At 39.2% G+C, this 22,238-nt stretch overlaps 1 protein-coding gene across 1 annotated transcript; it reads right to left on the bottom strand.

Annotated features, from left to right (window-relative positions):
• Window positions 1-14,300: 14,300 nt before the first annotated feature.
• Window positions 14,301-16,054, bottom strand: LOC129070095 (guanine nucleotide-binding protein-like 3-like protein). The gene is given in 3 exon segments (XM_054572892.1): window positions 14,301-15,804; window positions 15,806-15,950; window positions 15,953-16,054. Coding segments are annotated over 3 exon segments (1,698 nt in total). The 5' UTR covers window positions 16,002-16,054.
• Between the last annotated feature and the right edge of the window lie 6,184 nt (window positions 16,055-22,238).

Below are 22,238 nucleotides of genomic sequence, written 5' to 3'. Positions count from 1 at the left end.
TAGTGTACATAGAAAACTCTGTAGAGTCCACCAAAAACCTACTCAACCTAATAAGTGAATCTGGCAAAACAGCAGGATACAAAGTCAATATTCAGAAATCAATTCCATTTTTGTATGCCAGCAATGAAATAGAAGAAGAAATCAGAAAAAAAAATACCATTTGCCATAGCAACAAGAAAAATAAAGTACATAGGATTAATTTAACCAAGAAAGTAAAAGACCTGTTCACGGAAAACTATACAACACTGAAGAAAGATATTAAGGAAGACACAAATAAATGGAGGCATATACTGTGTTCATGGATTGGAAGAATTAATATCATTAAAATGTCCATACTGCCCAAAGCAATTTATAGATCCAATGCAATCCCTATTAAGATACCAATGACATATTTCACAGAAATAGAACAGACATTTCAAAAATTTATAGGGAACCATATATGACCCCGATAAGCCACAACAATTTCAAGAAAGAAAAACAAAGTAGGAAGGATCACAATACTAGACATCAAACTATATTACAAGGCCACTATAATCTAAAGAATCTGGTACTGGCACAAGAGCAGACCCATAGACCAGTGGAATAGAATAGAATGCCCAGAAATAAGCCCAGGTCTATATCAGCAACTAATATTTGACAAAGGGGGCAGAAGCACAAAGTGGAGTAAAAATAGCCTCTTCAACAAATAGTGTTGGGAGAGCTGCACAGCTACATGCAAAAAATTGAAATTGGATCATCAGCTGACATCATACACAAAAATAAACTCAAGATGGATAAAAGAATAAACATAAGTTGCAACATCATAAAAATCCTAGAGGAGAACATAAGGAGGAAACTCTCAGATATCCCATGCAGCAATATTTTCACCAATTTGTATTCTAAAGCAAGGGACATAAAGGAAAGAATTAACAAGTGGGACCTCACAAAATAAGAAGCTTCTGCACGACTAAAGAAAACTAGCAAAATGGAAAGGAAGCCAAACTTATCAGAAAATATATTTGCCAATGATACCTCAGATAGAGGTTTGATCTCCAAAATATATAAAGAACTCACTAAACTACACTCCAAGAAGACAAATGATCCAACTAAAAAATGGGCCAAGGACCTGGGCAGACATTTTACCAATGAAGAGATACAGAGGGCCCAGAGACATTTGAAAGGATCCTCAACATTACTAGTTATCAGAGAAATGCAGATATAAACCACAATAAGATACCACATCACACTGGTCAGAATGGCCATCATAAACAGATCAACAAACAGCAGGTGCTGCCAAGGCTGGGGAGAAAAGGGAACCCTAGTACACTGTTGGTGGGAATGCAGACTGGTGCAGCCATTGTGGAAAGCCATATAGAATTTCCTCAAAAAGCTGAACATTGAACTGCCTTTTGATCCAGTGATTCCCCTGCTGTAACCATACCCTAAGAATCCCAAAACACCAATTCAAAAGGACCTCTGCACCCCAATGTTCATAGCAGCACAATTTACAATAGCCAAGTGTTGGAGGCAACCTAAATGCCCATCAGCAGATGAATGAATCAAAAAAGTATGGTATGTTTGCACAATGGAATACTATGCAGCAGAAAGAGAAAAAGAACTACTACACTTTGCAACAGCATGGATGTGACTAGAGAGCATTATACTAAGCAAAGTAAGCCTGGGGGCAAAAGACAAATACCATATGATATCACCTATAAGTGGAAACTATCCAACAAAACAAAGATGCAAGGACAAGACCAGCGACACTGAAAGGAAAACAAACCAACAGAGCCAAGAGGGAAGGATGGTGGGTGGGGGCAGGGAAAAGGAAGAGAAGGGGAAAGTCAAGGAACATATAGGAAGGACTTATGGACAAAGCCAAAGTGGGGAATGATTGAGTGTGGGAGATTGGGGAAGGTGACAGGGCAAAATGGTGGGGGAAAGGTGGGGACAAATGTATTTGAACAAAAAAAATTAAAAAAAATAATAATAAAAGGGGGAGTGGCTGAGGAACCTCCAGGACAACTTTAAATGTTCCAACATCCAAATCATAGGGGTGCCACAAGGAGAAAAGGAAGAGCAAGAAATTGAACACTTATTTGAAAAATAATTAAAGAAAACTTCCCCATTCTGGTGAAGAAAATAGACTTCCAGGATATCTAAGAATCTCAGAGAGTCCCAAAGTATTTGGACCCTAGGAAGCACACATCAAGGAACATCATAATTAAGTTACCCAAGATTAAAGATAAGGAGAGAATCTTAAAAGCAGCAAGAGCAAAGGAGACAGTTACCTACACAGGAGTTCTCCTATGACTATCAGCTGATTTCTCAAAAGAAACCTTGCAGAAAAGCATGGGCTGGCAAGAAGTTTTCAAAGTTATGACAATCAAGGGCCTACAATCAAGATTACTCTATCCAGCACAACTATCATTTCAAATGGAAGGGAAGATAAAGTGCTTTCCAGGTAAGGTCAAGTTAAACGAGGTCATAATCACCAGGCTCTTATTATATGAAATGTTAAAGGGATTTATCTAGGTAAAAGAAGATAAAAAAATATAAACAGTGAAACAGAGTGGAGTGGGAGGGGGAAGAATGGGGGAAATATACATGGAATAAGCAGCATAAATAGTAGGTACAAAATAGGCAGGGAAAGGTTAAGAATAGCTTAGGAAATGGAGAAGCCAAAGAACTTATATGTACGACCCTTGGACATGAACTAAGGTGGGGAATGCTAGGTGGTGGGGTGATGTAGGGTGGAGGGGAATAACACCTGCTGGGATTATACCCTCAGAATCCTGAAATACCAATTCCAAAGAACCTATACACCCCAATGTTCATAGTAGCACAGTTTACAATAGCCAAGTGCTGGAAGCAACATAAGTGCTCATCAATAAATGAATGGAGCAAAAAACTATGGTATATTTACACAATGGAATACTACACAGCAGAAAGAATGGAATAGCTCCTACCCTCCAAGAGAGCATGGATGGAACTGGAGAGCGTTTTTCTATGTGAAGTAATCCTGGGAAAGACAAATACCATATGATCTCACTATCTATGGAACCAAATCAACAAAACAAACAAGCAAGAAAAATATAACCATCAACATTGAAAATAAAAAAAAAAAACAATCTGAGAGGTTAAAGTGCAGAACAGAGAAGGGGGAAATAATGGAAAAGGCCAAGTCAAGGAACATGTAAAAAGGACCCAGGAACAAATCCAAAGTGGGGCAGGATTAAGGATGGAAGATGGGGGTTGGTGGGGCAGGGGAAATAGGTGGGGGGAAAAAGGAGACAAATGTATTTGAACAATAAAAAAAAGAAAGGAAAAAATTCACCAAAAACATCTTCTGATGAGTGACATTATGCTGATAGTTTGAAACCAGCCATGGAGTATTCATATCTCAGAAATTGGCCAAGGGTACAATCAGGACTTTTCTTCATCCTGGCCAGTGTTAGTATTGATAAACACAACATTGCTTAGATTTATTATTTCACTAAAGGCCACAAAACATTGACCTCCTAATTCTGTCTGCATTTAGTAGGAATAATTTTCTATGAAGGATAACTTTCAGTAATAACATGGTTACTTTGAAATACAGGAAAGGCTGCCTAATTTTTGCCCCCCCCCCTGCTTTACTAATGAATAACCCATGGACATGAACAATGGTGTGGGGATTGACTATGGGGTTGAGAGGTAAGCTGAGTAGAGCAGGGCAAAAGGGAAAAATTGGGACAACTGTAATATCATAAACAATAAAATATTACATTTTTTTAGTGATGAGTAAACTCTTGTTCTGGCAACCATTAATCATAACCAATGAGGTTTTTTTCTTTAACACTATGTACTCATTGACTTTCTATATTTGACATGTTTTAATTTAATGCATCAATTATTCTCTTCAGAGTCTAAATTTTTCTTTCATAAGCCATCAAAAACCTCTTCATTTCGGCTCCTTTATTCTTTTGATGATTCTAATCAACATTTTACATTAGCTGTGGCTGGTGTGGCTAAGTTGGTTGGAGTGTTGTCTTGTAACCAAAAGGTTGTGGGTTTTATTAACCATTGGGGCCCATGCCTGGGTTGTGGGTTTGATACCCTGTCCAGATGTGTGTGTGGGAGGCAACAAATCAATGCTTCTCTCTCGCTTAGATGTTTCTCTCTCTTCTTCTTTCCCTAAGCAATTAAAAAATGTCCTCATATGAGGGTAAAATATAAAAAGATCCCACACTAGGGTGAATTCTCAAATACCGAATTATTGGGCAGAAATGAACCTTTCATAACTAATTTATTAATTGACTCACTGCATTAATTGATCATCCCCTTCCCATGTAAGATAAATACTGATCAATGTCAAAGACATTGTCAGTGCACACATCCAGTATCTTACTTTCTTGACCAGTTATTTCTGTGATGAAGGAAAAGTTCTGTATCTTCACTATCCAATATGTAAGCTGCTAGTCTTATGTGACCATTGAGCAATTGAAATATATCTAGTGGGACTGAGGAGCTTAACTCTACATATCTTAAAATATATTTTATTGATTGTGTTATTACAATTGTCCCAGATTTCTCCCTTTGCCCGGCTCTGCCTAGTACACTCGTTCCCTCAATCAAACCACCCCCCAGCCATAGTTTATGTGCATGGGGCTTGTATATAAGTTCTATGGTTTCTACATTTCCTATACTATTTTTAACATCCCCCTGTATATTTTGTACCTACAAATTATGTTTTTTGATCCTTTTTTAAGTTTTTTTTAAAAAATTATGTTTTTGTCCCCCATTCTCCCTCTCTGTCCTCCAAGCTGATAATCCTCCATGTGATCTCCACTTCTGTGGTTTTGTTCCTGTTCTAGTTGTTTGTTTAATTTGTTTTTTTATATTCAGTTGTTGATAGTTTTAAGTTTGTTGTCATTTTAATGTTCATAGTTTTGATCTTCTTTTTCTTAAATAACTTCCTTTAACATTTCATGTAATAATGACTTGGTGATGATGAACTCCTTTAGCTTTACCTTGTCTGGAAAGCACCTTATCTGCCCTTCCATTCTAAATGATAGCTTTGCTGGATAGAGTACTAGGTTGTAGGTCCTCCTTTTCATCACTTTGAATACTTCTTGCCAGTCCCTTCTTGCCTGCAAAGTTTCTTCTGAGAAATCAGCTGATAGTCTTATGGGTACTCTTTTGTAGGTCACTCTCTACTTTCTATTGTTCTTTTTAAGATTCTTTATCTTTAACCTTTGGCATATTCATTATGATGTGTCTTGGTGTGGCCCTCTTTGGGTCCAACTTGTTTGGGATTCTCTGTGCTTCCAGGACCTGTATGTCTATTTTCTTTACCAAATTAGGGAAGTTTCCTTTCAATATTTTTTTCTGGTAAGTTTTCAATTTCTTCCTCTTCCTCTTCTTCTTCTGGCACCCCTATGATTTGGATGTTGGCACATGTGGAGATGTCCCAGAGTCTTCTCATACTATCCTCATTTTTTGAATTCTTCTTTCTTCTTTCTGTTCTGGTTGACTGCTTTTTTTCTTTCTTATGTTCCAAGCTGTTGATTTGAATTCTGGCTTCTTTCCCCTCACTCATGGTTCCCTATACATTTTTCTTTATTTCACTTCATTTTTCCCATTATTTTATTCCATACTCAGTGAGTTCTTTTAGCATCCTGATCACTAGTGTCTTGAACTATGTATCTCATAGTTGGCTATATCCATTTCATTTAGTTCTTTTTTGTTTTTTTTCCTGTTTTTTCATTTGGGCCATATTTCTTGTCTCCTTAATGTGGCAGTCTCCCTTTGTTTTCTTCTGTGTATTAGGCAGAGCTGCTTTGATTCCTTGTCTTAGTAGCATGACTTATTGTAGAAAAGGCACTTGTAAATTGTGTGGCATGGAGCCTTATGTAATTGCCAGAGTTGGGGAACCCAATTCACCACTTTGTGTGGTAGGAGGGTTTGGAGAGGAGACTGTGTTGCTGCCTGGCTTCTGGAGGTTTGCTGAGCACTCATCACATTTCCAGTCATTCATCCACTCCCCATATGTGACTGGTACTCTTCCAGCTGTTGTCCTGGTGTTGAATCTGAGTGGGTGGATTTGTGTATGTTTTAAGACCATGTGGGCAATTTAAGAGGAGCATTCTGAAAATCTGGCAGTTTCTTCTGCTGCCCCAACTCCCACTGGTTTTTACAGCCAGAAGTTATGGGGATTTATCTTCCTGGCACTGGAACCCTGGGCTGTGTGGTCTGGACTGGGGATGAGATTGCTTTCTCCCAAGGTATCCCTCCCATTTTTTATCCAATACACATGAATGTGGGACTGTGTGTGCCAATTCTGCTGCTGCCACCGCTTTTCCATGCCACACCATGTCTCCTCATCTATCTGCTGCTTTTCCGTGTCTCCATCCCTCATACTCATCTGGATGAACATGGTTTCTTTAAGTCCTTCATTGTCAGACTTCCATACAGTCCAATTTTCTGACAATTCTGGGTGCTATTTGTTTTGAGATTTAGTTGTATTTCCTTTTGTGCTTGCACAAGGAGGCGAAGTGTGTCTACCTATGCCCCTATCTTGACCCTTTATATTTTATTTAACTTTAATTAATTAACATGTAAATGGCTCCGTATGCTAGTGACAGCCATATTGGACAGTGCAGTTCTACAACATCGACACATTTTTACGTCCTTCAAAAAAGTTCTGCACTTATGAGGAGTCACTATTTTGCTTCCAAATCTTTTTAGTTCTTTTGTGCTTCTTGTATTTGTGTACTTTCAAACAGTGTGAAAACCAATGAAATACAGGTGTTAAAATAAAACTGAACACTTTGAAAGAATGTATGAAAGCTAATCCCTTAGAAATTGTTTTTGATTCAGATATGTAAGATACACTTCAAGTTTGGGAAAACTATAAGTTTATCAACATTTTTGCATGCTGATAATTTGGTAAGTGTCTTCAATTTCTTACACTTAAAAATAAAGACTATATTTATAAATAATTTGCTGTGGGAGTCTTTTATTAAAAAAAATGGGAAATTCACATTTTATTCTCAAGAACATGTTCTACATTAAAAGAATTAAAGACAAATGTACATACCCAAAATTTTGAAAATATTAAAAAAAATTTTCTACCTACTTTTTCAAGAAACCATCAGTTCTAACAGCCGAGCAAGCTTCAGTGTATTTTCATAGATCTGCTATATTCAGAAGGAGATATTTCCATTTCATTATACTTTGTAACCATTATTGCTTGTGTTTGCTCATCACTTTGGCAGGAAAGAATGGAATGAATGTCAGAGACATTGCGGGGTCCAAATCTTTAACCCCCTGAAGTATTTGATTCCATGGAACCATTCTACACCCTGGAAGTAAATATTCATGAAAACAAAACCACTGGTTTTGGCTACTATGGGATCACAGATAATGAAAAAAGGCAAATTGGCTGATCTGTGGTCCCTGGGCATGTAGAAGGGAGTCTGGAAATTTCAGAGTCAACACAGGGCCATTACAGCAAATTGTTTTAAAATGGCCTCACTTCCTCTTGTAAAAGATCAGGAGGGTTCGGTAATCATACTTCCTGAGTAATTACTATGTATCAGGTTATGTTCTAAGTGCTTTAAAATTTTTACATTTAAATCTCATGATATTCTTATGAAGTAGGGACTATTTTTTATCCTTGTTTGAGCCATGATTAAATTGAGGTATGCAGAAGTTAAGTATCTAACTTAAATCACTCACCCAAAGGACTAAAGCCAGAATTTAAACCTATGTTGTATCAGTAGATCAAGAAACTGAAAGGAACTGGGTATTCATAGACTCTTTTTCTTCATCTTCTTAAAGCAGTCCCTCTAGCATATCTTGCAATGCTGGTTTGGTGCAGGCATGTTCTTTTAGTCTTGTTTTGTCTGGAAAACTCCTTATTTCACCTTCCATTTTAATTAGAGCCTTGCTGGGTAGAACAGTCTTGGTTGCAGGCCTTTGCTTTTCATTACTTGGAATTTTTTTTTGCATATGTGTTTTTATTTATTTTTTAAAATATATACATCATGTTTCTTCTATTACAGTTGTCTCAATGTTTATCCCTTTACCCCTCCACCTATCCCACCCCCATTCCCTACTCCCACAGTCAATTTCCACTCTATTGCCTATGTCCATGGGTCATTCATACATGTTCTTTGTCTAGTCTCTTTCCCTTCTTTCCACCACTCTCCTCTTTCCCCCTCCTCTCTGGTCACTTTCAGTCTGCTCCATGTTTCTGTGCCTATGGTTTATTTTGTTGATTAGTTATTTTGTTGAATTGAGTCCACTTATAGGTGAGATCATATGGTAATTGTCTTACATCAACTGGCTTATTTCACTTGGCTTAATATTCTCCACTTCCATCCATGTTGTTGCAAAAGGTAGGAGTTCCATCTCTCTTTCTTACTTTCTTTCTCAAATGCAGATTGATTTTTCTTAAATGTCAGAGTTAATTATAAAATATTTAAAAAAATTAAAATCATTATAAAGTTTTAGCAATTAAACCAACATGACACCAGCACAGAAATAATCAAGTAGATCAATGAAATATAATGAACATTCTAGAGACAAATGTATATCTCTAACAAGATAATATATGATTAAGTTGATATTTCAAATCAATGGATAAAATAAAGATTATTCAACAATAAGGTGCATGGACCACTATTACTAGATATAAAACAAATATAGAGCCCTATTTCACACATTATACAAGAAATATTCAGGTGAGTTAAAAATCAATATGTAGAATCTAAGGAGTTTCAGAAGAAAATAGAACTAATATTTTTCATGGCCTGAAGTAAAATATTCAAACCCAGAAGATATAAAGTAAAATATTGACAATATGACTGTATCAAACATTTAACTATATAGTGATATATATATATATATATATATATATATATATATATATATATATATATATATGATACAGGACAAGTAGTAGAATAAAAAAGTATTTGCAACACATCCAAAACATGGTTAATAGGTTTTTCTTTTGTGTGGGGGGAAGTTCTACAAACTTTTAATCAATAAATGGATAAAGAATGGAAAAAGTCATTTATAGCTTTTTAAAAAAATAATCAAAATAGGCAAGAAATATACTAAAACAGGTTTATTTTCAACAAATAGTAAAGGAACAATTAAAATAAAATCATTGCCACAATCAGATTAATGAGTATTAAAAATCTTGGTAATATCAAGTATTGGCAACTCTGAAAGGAACTGGGTATTCATAGAAACATTTTATCCATCTTAGAGCAGTCCCTTTAGCATATTGTGCAGTTCTGGTTTGGTGGAGGTGTATTCTTTTAGCCTTTTTTTTTTTTTCTTTTTTGGCCGGGGAACTGCTTATTTTGTCTTCCATTTTAATTGAGAGTCTTGCTGGGTAGAGCAGTATTGGTTGCAAGCCTTTGCTTTTCATGACTTGGAATATTTCTTGCCATTCCCTTCTGGCCTGTAGTGTTTCTGTTGAGAAGTCAGCTGCTAGCCGTATTGAGGCTCTCTTGTATGTTACTAACTCTTTCTCCCTTGTTTCCTTTAGAATTCTTTTTTTTTTTTGTCTTTGATATTTGCCATTTTAATTAAAATGTTTCTTGGAGTGGGCTCATTGGGTTCCTCTTGAATGGGACCCTCTGTGCTTCCTAGTCTTGTGTGACTTTTTATCTCCTCAAATTAGGGAAGTTTTCCATCATTATTTTTTCAAACAGGTTCTCTATCCTTCTGCATCCTTTTCTCCTTCTCGTATCCCTATAACACAGATATTATATTTCAGGTTATCCTGCATTACCCTCAATGCCTCTTCATTCTTTCTGAGTCTTTTTTTTTTTAATTTTATTGCTCTTTTTTTGGGAGCTTTTTCCTACCTTGTCCTCCAGCTCGCTGATTTGGCCCTCAGCTTCATCAATGCATTAAGTTCCTAGTAGTTTCCCTTTGGTAATTATCTCTGAGCTCACTGAGCTCATTGAGCTTCCTTAGAACCATTGTTTGGAACTCAATATCTGATGGTTTACTTGCCTCTATTTCATTTAGTTCTCTTTCTGGGAAGTCCTCTTTTCCCTTCAAGTGTGGTGTATTTCTTTGTCTTCCCATTTTTTGTGAGACTCTTCTGTTTTGCTGCTACTTCTTAAGTTGATCTGTCTTGATTTCCTGACTTTGTGGTGTTAACTTCTATGGTTGGAGACTGCTGTTTTTACTTTCTGGATCTGCCTCTGATGATGTCAGCTGTTGACCCTGTCTGACCTTAGGCAGTCTGTTCGAGACTTCCAGGAATCTACTATTTGTGGTTGTCTCCTTCAGCTGTTAATCTAGTCACTCTGCACTCAGCAGGACACCTTAGACAGCTCAGAGCAGGGCAGAGTCCCTCCTGGGGGCGGGGTTATTGGGTCCTTTCATGTTGCTGCCATATGGGGGAGGAATCTGCACTGGGATCATGCAGGCTATTCTCTCCATTTTCTCCTCAAAGCCTCTGTCCCCAGTCTATCCTCAAGTGTCGCCAGACCTCTCTGTCTCCCCTTTACCCAGGGATCTACTGTCTGTGACTGCCACTCTGCACTCAGCAAGCAGCTTAGACAGCACTGCACTCAGCAAGCAGCTTAGACAGCACTGGGTGGGGTGGAATCCCACCTGGGGCAGGGTTATTTGGTCCTTTGAGGCTGGTGCCACTCAGAGGGAGTGGTCTCTACCTGAGGAAGATGGCGGCGCCACATGGGGAATGAGTCAGCATCAAGATTCCGCTGGCTACTCTCTCAGTTCTCTCCCCAAATCCTCCTTCTCCAGTCTCTCCTCAGGAGTCTCTAGCACACTCTGCTCCCAACTTTGCTGGAGACCAAGGTAAGAGGCTGCAAATAAAAATTTTGCATTGGCCCTTTGGGGGGCTCTCTGCATCTCCATCCACCTGTTTCTGGCAGAGATCAACCCTGCCGCTTTTCGCAGCTGGCTATTCTCTGTGTACTTTTTGGGCTCTGGTGCTGTGGGCTAGAGATCCCCACTTTTGGTTAGACCTCACTCTTCTCAGGGGGACCCAACTGGCCATTTCAATATCCTTCTGGTGCTGCTGCCCATGGGCACCCTGCCTGCCTTCTCAGGTCTCTATCACACTCATTACCAGTTAGATTCTGCTAAAGACAATTCTTCTGTCTCCAAGGTCACAAGGCTCTTCTCTCACTATTGTTATTTTTTTTGTTCCAGGTGATTTCCCCCAATTTAGTTGTAATTCCAGGTTGGTCCTGGGAGGAAGTCAGTGTGACTTCCACTCACTCCTCTGCCACCTTGATTCTCCCCTCATTACTTGGAATATTTCTTGCCATTCTCTTCTGGCTTGTAGTGTTTCTGTTGAGAAGTCAGCTGCTAGTCTTACCAGAGCGCCCTTATATGTTACTATCTCTTTCTTTCTTGCTTGCTTTAGGATTCTCTATTTGTCTTTGATATTTGCCAATTTAATGATGGTGTGTCTTGGAGTGGGCCTCTTTGGGTTCCTCTTGAATGGGAACCTCTGTGCTTCCTGGACTTGTGTGACATTTTAATTTCTCCAATTTGGGAAGTTTTCCATCATTACTTTTTCAAACAGATTCTCTATCCCTTGTTCCTCTTCTCCTTCTGATATCCCTATTATTTGGATATTTTTACATTTCAGTTTGTCCTGCATTTCCCTCAACACCTCTTCATTCTTTTTTAATCTTTTTTTATGTTCTTGCTTTTTTTGGGAGCTTTTTTTCTATCTTATCCCCCAGCTCGGTTATTCATTTTCTGCTTCTTTGGTCCTGATTTTGATTCCTTCTACTGTGTTCTTCAATTCAGAAATAGTATTCTTCATTTCTGCTTGTGTCATATTGATAGTTTCTTTGTCCTTTTTCATGCTGATATAGTTTCATATCTTCCCTGTAGTTTTTTGTAATTCTTGCTGAGTTCATTGAGTTTCCTTAAAGCCATTGTTTTGAACTCAATATGTGATAGTTTACTTGCCTCTATTTCATTTAGTTCACTTTGTGGCGATTCCTCCTTTCCCTTCAATTTGGTTGTGTTTTTTTGTCTTCCTATTATTTTTTTGCTCTTCTTTTTTGCTTCTGCTTCTTAAGTTGATCTGTCTTGAAGTCCTGACTTTGTGGTGTACACTTCTATGGTAGGAGACCTGTGACTTTCAGTGGTTCATTCTCCTTGATATCCTGAATTTGCTACTCTTTGGATGCCTTTTATGCTCTTTATATTTGCTCTCTGGATATAATTGGGTTTTGATTGTTGTTTGGTCATTCCTTGGTGGGTCCAACTCATCAGCTGGCTGACTGAGGGTCACTCCGCCCACCACATCTCATTTGTTTGTGTGCAGGGGCTGCCAGAACTAAACCAATAAGCCCAGGAAACAAACACACATCCTCAAAATAACTCCCTGATCCCACTATCAACAGCAAGTGAACCAGTATTAAGACTGTAGGTATATTTAGACTATTATAAGAAAGGAGATAAGCTATTAATATAAAATCTAATGACTTATTATACACAAATATGATAGACCCATAATGAACGTTAAAAGCTATGTAGTAAATAAAATATCACAAATTATGGAGAAGACCACAGTGGATCTTGTCTTGGTAGCCTATAGTATTTATGGCTTTTTTTTTTTTTCCTGGATCTGCCATTGATGATGTCAAATGGTGACTCCATCTGACCTTAAGCACTCTTTTGAGATTTTTGGGAATCTAATGTTGTGGCAGTCTCATTCAGTTGTTAATGTAGTTGCCGGTAGTGGATTTTAGCAAATGTTTTTTTCTGTATCTATTGATATGTTCATGTGAGTTTTGGTCTCTAATTTTGTTTAAGTGATGTATTATATTTACTGATTTTTGGATATGGTACCATTTTCATCCCTGGAATAAATCCCACTTGATCATAGTGTATTATCTTTTTAATGTATTACTGGATCTGGTTTGCTCGTATTTTTTGAGGATTTTAACATCTATGTTTATTAGAGAATTTGGCCTGTAATTTTCTTCCTTTGTTGTGTCTTTACCTGGTTTTGCAATTAGGATAATACTAGCCTCCTAAAAAGTGTTTGGGAGTCTTCCTTCTCCTTGAATCTTTTGGAATAGTTTGAGAAGGAAACTCTTCTTTGAATATTTGGTGAAATTCACCTGTGAAGCTATTCGGTCCAGGGCTTTTGTGTGCTGGGAGTTATTTTATAGTGCTTTGAATTCACTGATTGTTATCTGTCTATTCAGGTTTTCTGTTTCTTCTTGATTCAATTTTGAAAGATTGTATGTTTCTATAAATTTTTTTAAATTAATTTATTTACTTTTTAAATACATTTGTCTCTGCCTTCCCCCCACCTCTTTCCCTTGCCCCCTCCCACCTTCCCTCCCTCAGCTCTTCCCCTTTGGTTTTGTCCATGAGTCCTTGCTATATGTTCCTTGACTTTCCCCTTCCCTTCCCTTTCCCTGCCCCCCCCCTTCAAATTTATTCATTTTGTCCAGGTTGTCCAATTTCCTGGCATATAGTTGTTCATAGTAATATCTTACAATCCTTTTTTTCTTTTAATTTTTATTTTGTGTTCAAATACATTTGTTTCCACCTTCCCATCACCACTTTCCCCTGCCCCCCAAGCCCCACCTCCAATCCTTTTTTAAATCGATGGTATCCATGTTTTCTTTCTCTCTTTAACTTCTAATTTTATTTATTTGGGTCTTCTCTCTCTTTTTATTGATGTGTCTGGTTAAAGGTTTCTCAATTTTATTTTTTGAAGAACCAGCTTGGATTCATTGATCTTTTATTTATTTATTTATTTAGTGTTTATGCCATTTATTTCTACTCTGATCTAGATTATTTTCTTCCTTCTACTGGCTCTAGTCTTTGCTTTTTGTTTTTCTAGTTCTTTTAGGTACAAGGTTAGGTCCTTTGAGATTTTTTTTCTTCTTTAGGCAGGCCAGTAATGCTATGAATTTTAGGTTGTTGTGTGTTCATTTTTATTTGTTTCCAGGTAGCTTTTAATTTCTTTTTTGATCTTATTGTTAACCTGTTCACTAGTCAATAACCTGTTATTTAGCCTCCCTGTATTTGAATATTTTTGAGTTTTTTTCTTCGTCTTTTTTTCTGTCATCATAATTGTTTTTATCTGTCTTGTAAAACACAGTGGGGATTAAATAAAGGGTATTGGGTTGGCCAGTTCCAGCTACTTGGGACTCTTTCCCCTGAAGAATGGAGAAAACAGTGTCAGGGGAGGTGTGGTTCTTTTAATATGCAGGTGCTTCAGGGAGAAACAAACCACTGTATTTCATCTGTATTCCCCCATCCTACTGGAGCTGGCACTTGGAGAGGGGATCAGTCAATCAATCACCAGCACTGTTATCAGCATTGCCAGAGAGGTCAAGGGCAGACATCATGGAATCAGACAGCTTATTGACGAGTTTATCTGTACGCTTCTGCATCTTCTTCTTATTCTTCAGGGCTAATGCCAGAGCCTGGCCCTGCTGCAGGGGGTCTGTCTCCATGATACTCTGTATCATTGGGCGGCTGTCCACTGGGCAGACATTCCTGGGGTAGTCATCCATGTTGGGCTTAGCCCACCCCTCCTGATGATGGTTCGAATTAGTGCAATACCCAGTGAGCTCTCCAGCTCCAATCTTACACACGGTGGTTTTATTTTCCAAAGGATCTACTATTTTCATCATCAGAGAATGGAGGCACTTGATCTCCATTTTGAGCGGATCCATGTCATCCAATAGCTCATCAGATTCTCTATTGGCCAAACATTCCATGGTGTCTTCGTTGGCCTGCTCTGTATCCTCAAAGTTGAAGACTTCAGTCATCTCCTTAACAATCTCAGCACTAAGATGGGTGGGCAGAGTGTGGGTAGCTGGTGGGAGTGTATAGAAGCTGATCTTCCCACTCACCCAATCAGCCAGGGCAGCTTTGGCTGCTTCCTCCTGACTGTATATGCCTCCCTTCTTCTTCCCCAAGCACTGGGCCACCGCAGTCAGAAAGTGCTCAGTGGTCTGGAACTCAGAGACACCATAATAGTTGGAAATCTCCTCCAGGTTGCAGCATTGCAGGATGGTCTCCATCGGAGTCACAGGGTCCACCAGCTTCTGCACGTGGATGCAGTTGCACAGAATGGTGTCCACCTCTGAGTTGGGTCCTCGGACAATGCCTGGTGCATCCAGCAACCTGATGAACTTGTCCAGGTAGACTTCCTGCATGAACTTGTTGATCCCAGGAACGGCTCCCATGCTGCAAGCATGGCTACGTTTCAAACTATTGATCAGGCTGCTCTTCCCAACATTAGGAAAGCCCACAACACCAACACAGATGTGGGTGTGCACTTCACCAAGGTGGCAATAGTTCCCCAGAACCCTCATAAGGTTTTCAGCTCCAAAGCAGGCTTTGCTTTTCAGCAGTGACTCAGAGGCCTGCTCCACTGGCACACTGCAACGATTCAGGTTTTTGACCTGATGCTGAGTGCTGGCCTTGAAAGCCACAGTTGGCAGCTCATTCTGAAGGTAATCCAGCCACTTCTCTACAATCTTCTTGGGGACCAGGTCAATCTTGTTCAAGACCAGGACCAGCTTCTTGTTGCCTTCTGCCCGCAGCACAGCCTCCTCCGTCTGGAAGCAGCGACAACCCAATGGGTCCCTGGCATCCAGAACTTCCAGAATCACATCAGAGTATTCTACCACCTTATGGAACTCCTTGTAATAAGCCTTCCTTCTGGACTCATCATCCAGCTGAGGAAACATATTTAATTCCTGCAAAACTTCCTCCTTGTTCTCAAATTCCTCCTGACGACACAGGACATCTTGATAGTAGCTCTCAATGGTCCTGCGTCTGTATCTCCTGTTCCTGGGCAACCTGCTGCTTCTCCCTCATCTCCTCAACCCTCTTCTTCTTTAATCCAGCCTCCTGGATGGCATGATCATTGGAATGAACAAGCTGGGGAACGGAGGCCAACTTGGAGGTTGTTTTCTTCCCATTCTTCTTGCAGCTTTTGAACCTTTATCGGACTTTTTATTTTTGTGTCTAAGTTTCATCATGATGACCAGCTTAAAAGGATACTGGTTCAAATCTGCAGGTTTTTTTCCTCCACTTCCGGTGGGGATCTGATGAGTTTTATTCTTGAGGTTGGTATCTAGTTTCAATCCATTGTGATATGAGAAAATGCTTGATATGACTTAAACTTTTTGAATTTGTTAAGGCTTATTATGTGTCCTATGTGGTCTCTCTTTGGAAATGTTCTGTGTGCATTTAAGAATAGTGTACATTCACATTTTTGGAATAAAATTTTTTCTAAATATCATTTAAATACATTCAATCTAGAATGTTTCAATGCTGCTAGATCCTTGTTGATTTTTTGGAAGATTTATTCATTGTTGACAACGGTGTGTTAAAATACTGTACAAGGTCTGTATTGCTCTCTTTCCCTTTCTTAATGTCCTCCAAGACTTTATTTAAGTACTCCTATATTGGGTGCATATAAGTTTACTAGAGTTATATCCTCTTGTTGGACTTACTTCTTATATATCATGTAGTGACATTTTTTGTCTCTTTTATGATCTTTGTTTCAAAGTCTATTTTGTCAGATAGGAGTATTTCCTTTCTTTTCACCTCCATTTGCATGAAATATTTTTTCCATCCCTTCTCTTTTAGCTTTTGTAAATATTTTGTTCTTAGGTTTGTCTCTTCTAGACAACATATATGTGGGTCATATTTTCTTATCCATTAATCTATTGTATGTCTTTTGATTGGAGCATTTAATTTATTTACCTTAAAGTTATTATTGATAAGTACTACTTACCAATATTGCCATTTTCCCTTTGTACCTGTGTTCCTTTCTCTCTCTGTTTCTTTTCCTCCTCCTCCTTTTTCTTCTTTCTTTTCTCATCCTCCTCCTCCTCCTTCTCCTCCTTCTTCTTCTTTTCTACTTCAGTTAGTTCCTTTGACATCTCTTGCAATGTTGGTTTCATTGAAATGTACTCCTTTAGCCTTTTTTGAGTGGTCTGGAAATCTTTTTATTTCACCTTCCATTTAAAATGAGAGCCTTGCTGGATAGAGTTGTCCTGATTGCAAGTCCTTGTTTTTCATGAATTGGAATATTTGTTGCCATTCCCTCTGCCTTGTAGTGTTTCTATGGAGTAGTCAGCTGACAACCTCAGCTCTTTTCTGGGAATATCTCATTTTATTTCATTTGAGTTTTTTTGTCTTCCCATTTTAGCTGTCTCTTTTTGTTTGTTTTTATGAATTAAATATATCTGCTTTGACTCCTTGAATTGTGCGGTGAGCTTATGTGGTAAGAGTCCTGTGGGAGCCAGTGGTACAGACTCTTTGATCTCCTGATCTGGATGCTCTAAGAATGCCTTTTGCATAGATTATGTGGACTCTCCTGGTATATATGGGTCCTGACTGTTATTGGTTTGTTGATTGGTGAAATTACCTGTTTATTTGGCTGACTGTGAAACTCAACTCCCCCCATGTCTTGTGTGCTGTTGTAATGGTGTTATTAGGGCAAAGCAAAATGACACAAAAAACAAAAAAAGATAGACACCCCCAAAACACCCAATGTAGGCGTGCACACTTGCACCGAGTGACCGGCGAGGGCTGGAGAGCATGTGTGTGACCCGCATGGGCTGGCAGCAGGCAAGGCCTCCACCAGCAGGCAAGGACTCCCACAGATTGGCACCGATACGGCATGCGAGGGAGTGCACAGAGCGGCAAGGACAAGCGTGAATGGACCCGCCAGGCCTGCGATTACGGAGCGGCCCACAAAATTAGTAGAGCTGCCCAGAGATCACTGGAGGAGAGACAAGAGACAGGATTAACCAGAGAGTCCTGGAGCTGACTTCCTCCCATTTCCGTAGTCCCCATTTGGCGAGGGCAAGCAATGCACCCAAAGAGCCAAAAGCAGAGAAAGTACACAATACAAGACCCTAAACTGACCAGTGCCCAGGAAATCACCGGACAGGGGAACCAGATGAGTACGCGAGGTCACGAATAAGCCCCCTGGTCTGGGGAAAGCACCTGCAAGCCCAGGCAGGCGGGGGATACTTCCGCCCTGGGAGCACACTCAAGGAGCCCAGGTGAGAGTGCAGGGAGATCCCAAAAAATAGCCCAGCCCTGACTGAAGGGGTCACAGAGCTGCTCCAAGCAGGAGTCAGACACAGACAGTAGACTCCTGGAAGGCTCAAACAAACAATCCAAGGTCCTATAGGGTCAAAAACTGACATCATCAGAGGCAGGCCCAGAAAGAAAGGACAAAAATACTTAACAGACTCTCACAAAAATGGGAAGAAAAAGAAGTTCCCCACAAATGAGTGGAAAAAGGGACTCCCCACAGAGAAAGCTAAATGAAATAGAGGCAAAGGAAATATCAGATACTGAATTCAATACAATGGTTCTAAGGAAGCTCAATGAGCTCAGCCAGCTCAAAGAAAACTATGAGAAACTGCAGAGAAACTATCAGGACTTTACAGCAAACTACATCAGCCTGGAAAAGGACATAGAAACTATCAAGAAGACACAAGAGGATATGAAGAATACCATTTCTGAATTGAAGAACACAGTAGAAGGAATCCAAAGGAGGCTGGAAGAAGCTGAGGATCAAATCAATGAGATGGAGGATAAGGTAGAAAGAAGCTCCCAGAAAGAACAATAAATGGAAAAATGGCTCAAAGAGAATGAAGAAGCATTTAGGGAAATGCAGGACAACCTGAAACGTAATAATATCTGTATAATAGGGATACCAGAAGGAGAAGAAGAGGAACAAGGGACAGAGAACCTCCTCAAAAATGTAATGATGGAAAACTTCCCTAATTTGAGGAGAGAAAGGCTCTCATGGATCCAGGAGGCACAGAGGACACCACTCAAGAGGGACTCAAAGAGGTCCACTCCAAGACACATCACATTAAAATGGCAAAAGTCAAAGACAAAGAGAGAATCTTCAAGGCAGCAAGGGAGAAGGAGAAAGTAGCATACAAGGGGGCCCCGATACGCCTAGGAGCTGACTTCTCAACAGAAACACGACAAGCCAGAAGGGAATGGCAACAAATATTCCAAGCCATGAAAAGGAAGGGCCTACAGCCAAGGCTGAACTCCCCACCTAGGCTCTCCATTAATATAGAAGGGGAAATACGGAGTTTCCCAGACAAGAGAAGGCTAAAAGAATACATCTCTACCAAACCAGCACTCCTAGATATGCTCAGGGGACTCATTTAAGAAGATGAAGGAAAAGAATGAGAGAGAGAGGAACACAGGTACAAAGAGAAAAGATGAGTAAGATTCTATCAGTCATATCTCTCAATGTGAATGGACTAAATGCCCCAATCAAAAGACACAGGGGAGCTGAATGGATAAGAAAACATGACCCACACATATGCTGCCTACAAGAGACCCACCTCAGAGCAAGAGACCTACACAGATTGAAAGTAAAGGGATGGAAAAAAATATTCCAAGAAAATGGGCATGAGAAAAAGGCCGAGGTTGCCATACTTGTATCAGACAGAGCATATTTCAAAACAAAGGCCATAAAGAGAGACCCAGAGGGGCACTTTATAATACTTAAAGGAAGAATCTATCAAGACGACATCAACATTGTAAGCTTATATGCTCCCAATATAGGAGCCCCCAAGTTTATAAGGAAATTGTTGGATGACTTCAAAAAAGATATAGACAGCAACACACTGATAGTAGGGGATTTCAACACCCCACTGTCAAAAATGGACAGATGTTCCAAACAAAACATTAATAAACATATCGTGGCGCTGAGTGACACACTGAATCAAAGAGACTTAACTGACATATATAGAACCTTACATCCCAAAGAAGAAAAACACACATTCTTTTCAAATGCTCATGGCAATTTTTCAAAGATAGACCACATGATAGGACATAAAGCAAACCTCAGCACATTCAGGAAATTGAAATAATACCAAACTTTTTCCTGGACCACAAGGGCTTGAAACTGGAAATCAACGTCAAAGAGAAATTTCAAAAGCTTGCAAACTCATGGAGACTGATCAGTAGACTATTAAACAATGAATGGGTCAATAATGAGATAAGAGTAGAAATCAAAAGATTTCTGGAAACAAATGAAAATGAACAGAAAACAGTCCATAACCTATGGGACACAGCAAAGGCCGTCCTGAGGGGGAAGTTTATAGCAATACCGGCTTATCTAAAAAAGATAGAAACATTGCAAATAAAACACCTAACACTAAAACTTCAAGAACTAGAGGAAAAACAACAAATAAATCCCAGAGCAAGTAGAAAGAAGGAAATAGTCAAGAGTAGAGCAGAACAGAATGATATAGAGACAAAAAGAACAATTCAGAGGATGAGCTAATCCAGGAGCTGGTTCTTTAAAAAGATAAATAAAATTGACAAGCCTTTAAGCAGACTCATCAAGAATAGAAGGGAGAGGACCCAAATTAATGATATCAGAAATGAAAGAGGAGAAATAACAACTGATACCTCAGAAATACAAAGGATTGTCAGAAACTACTGTGAACAATTATACGCCAAGAAATTTGAAAATCTTGATGAAATGGACAAATTTTTAGAAAAGTATAACTTCCAACACTGAAGAAGGAACAAACAGAAAGCTTGAACAGACTGAAAACAGCTGGGGAAATTGAAGCAATAATCAAGAAACTCCCAGCACACAAAAGCCCAGGGCCAGATGGTCTCATAGGAGAATTTTACAAAATATTTAAGGAAGAGCTAACCCCTGTCCTTCTCAGACTATTCCAAAAAATCCAAGAGGAGGGAAGACTCCCAGACTCTTTCTATGAGGCCAGCATCACCCTGATCCCAAAACCGATAAAGTACCTAGGCATAAATTTAACCAAAGACGTAAAAGACCTGTATGCAGAAAACTATACAACATTGAAAAAAGAAATTAAGGAAGACACAAATAAATGGAAGCATATATCATGCTCATGGTTTGGGAGAATTAATATCATCAAAATGTCCATACTACTCAAAGCAATTTATAGATTCAACGCAATCCCTATTAAGATACCAATGACGTATTTCACAGAAATAGAACAGACATTTCAAAAATTTATATGGAACCAGAAACGACACCGAATAGCCTCAGCAATTCTGAGAGAGAAACACAAAGTAGGAGGGATCACAATATCGGACATCAAACTCTAGTAATAAGCACTATACTCAAAACAATCTGGTACTGGCACAAGAACAGACCCATAGTCCAGTGGAACAGAATAGAAAGCCCAGAAATAAGCCCAGGTCTCTATGGACATCTAATATTTGACAAAGGGGGCAGAAGCATAATATGGAGCCATAATAGCCTCTTTAACAAATGGTGTTGGGAGAGATGGACGGCTACATTCACAAAATTGAAATTCGATCATCAGCTGACACCATAAACAAGAATAAACAAGATGGATAAAAGACTTAAATATAAGTCACAACACCACCAAAGTCCTAGAGGAGAACATTGGCAGGAAACTCTCAGATATTCCATGCAGCAATTTTTTCACTGATATGTCTCCTAAAGCAAGGGACATAAAGGAAAGAATAAATAAGTGGGACCTCATGAAAACAAGAAGCTTCTGCACGGCAAAAGAAAACATCAGCAAGATGAAAACGGAGCCAACTCTATGGGAAAATATATTCGCTAATGATACATCAGATAGAGGTTTGATCTCCAATATATATAAAGAACTCACTCAACTCTACTCCAAGAAGACAAAGAATACAATCCAAAAATGGGCAACGGACCTGGGCAGATGCTTTTCCAAGGAGGAGATACAGAGGGCCCAGAGGCATTTGAAAGGATGCTCAGCATCACTAGTTATCAGAGAAATGCAGATCAAAACCACCATGAGGTACCACCTTACACCAGTCAGAAAGGCCATCATAAACAGATCAACAATCAACAGGTGCTGGCGAGGCTCTGGAGAAAAGGAAAGACTAGTACACTGTTGTTGGGAACGCAGACTGGTGCAACCTTTGTGGAAAGCAGTGTGGAATTTCCTCAAAAAGCTGAATATGGAGTTGCCTGTTGATCCAGTGATTCCCCTGCTGGGACTATACCCTAAGAATACCAAAACACCAATACAAAAGAACCTACGCACCCCCATGTTCATAACAGGACAATTTACAATAGCCAAGTATTGGAAGCAACCTAAATGCCCATCAGTTGATGATTGGGTAAAAAAATTATGGTACATATACACAATGGAATCCTATGAAGCAGAAAGAAAAAAAGAACTGCTAAACTTCGCGACAGCATAGATGGAACTGGAGAGCAT

This window comes from Pteronotus mesoamericanus, unplaced genomic scaffold (assembly GCF_021234165.1).
Source record: "Pteronotus mesoamericanus isolate MK-2021 breed Mesoamerican mustached bat unplaced genomic scaffold, CSHL_Meso_final contig_245, whole genome shotgun sequence".
Classification (NCBI taxonomy): Eukaryota; Metazoa; Chordata; class Mammalia; order Chiroptera; family Mormoopidae; genus Pteronotus; species Pteronotus mesoamericanus.
Note: the sequence above shows the minus strand (reverse complement) of the source record. Positions and strands in the feature narration are given on the sequence as shown.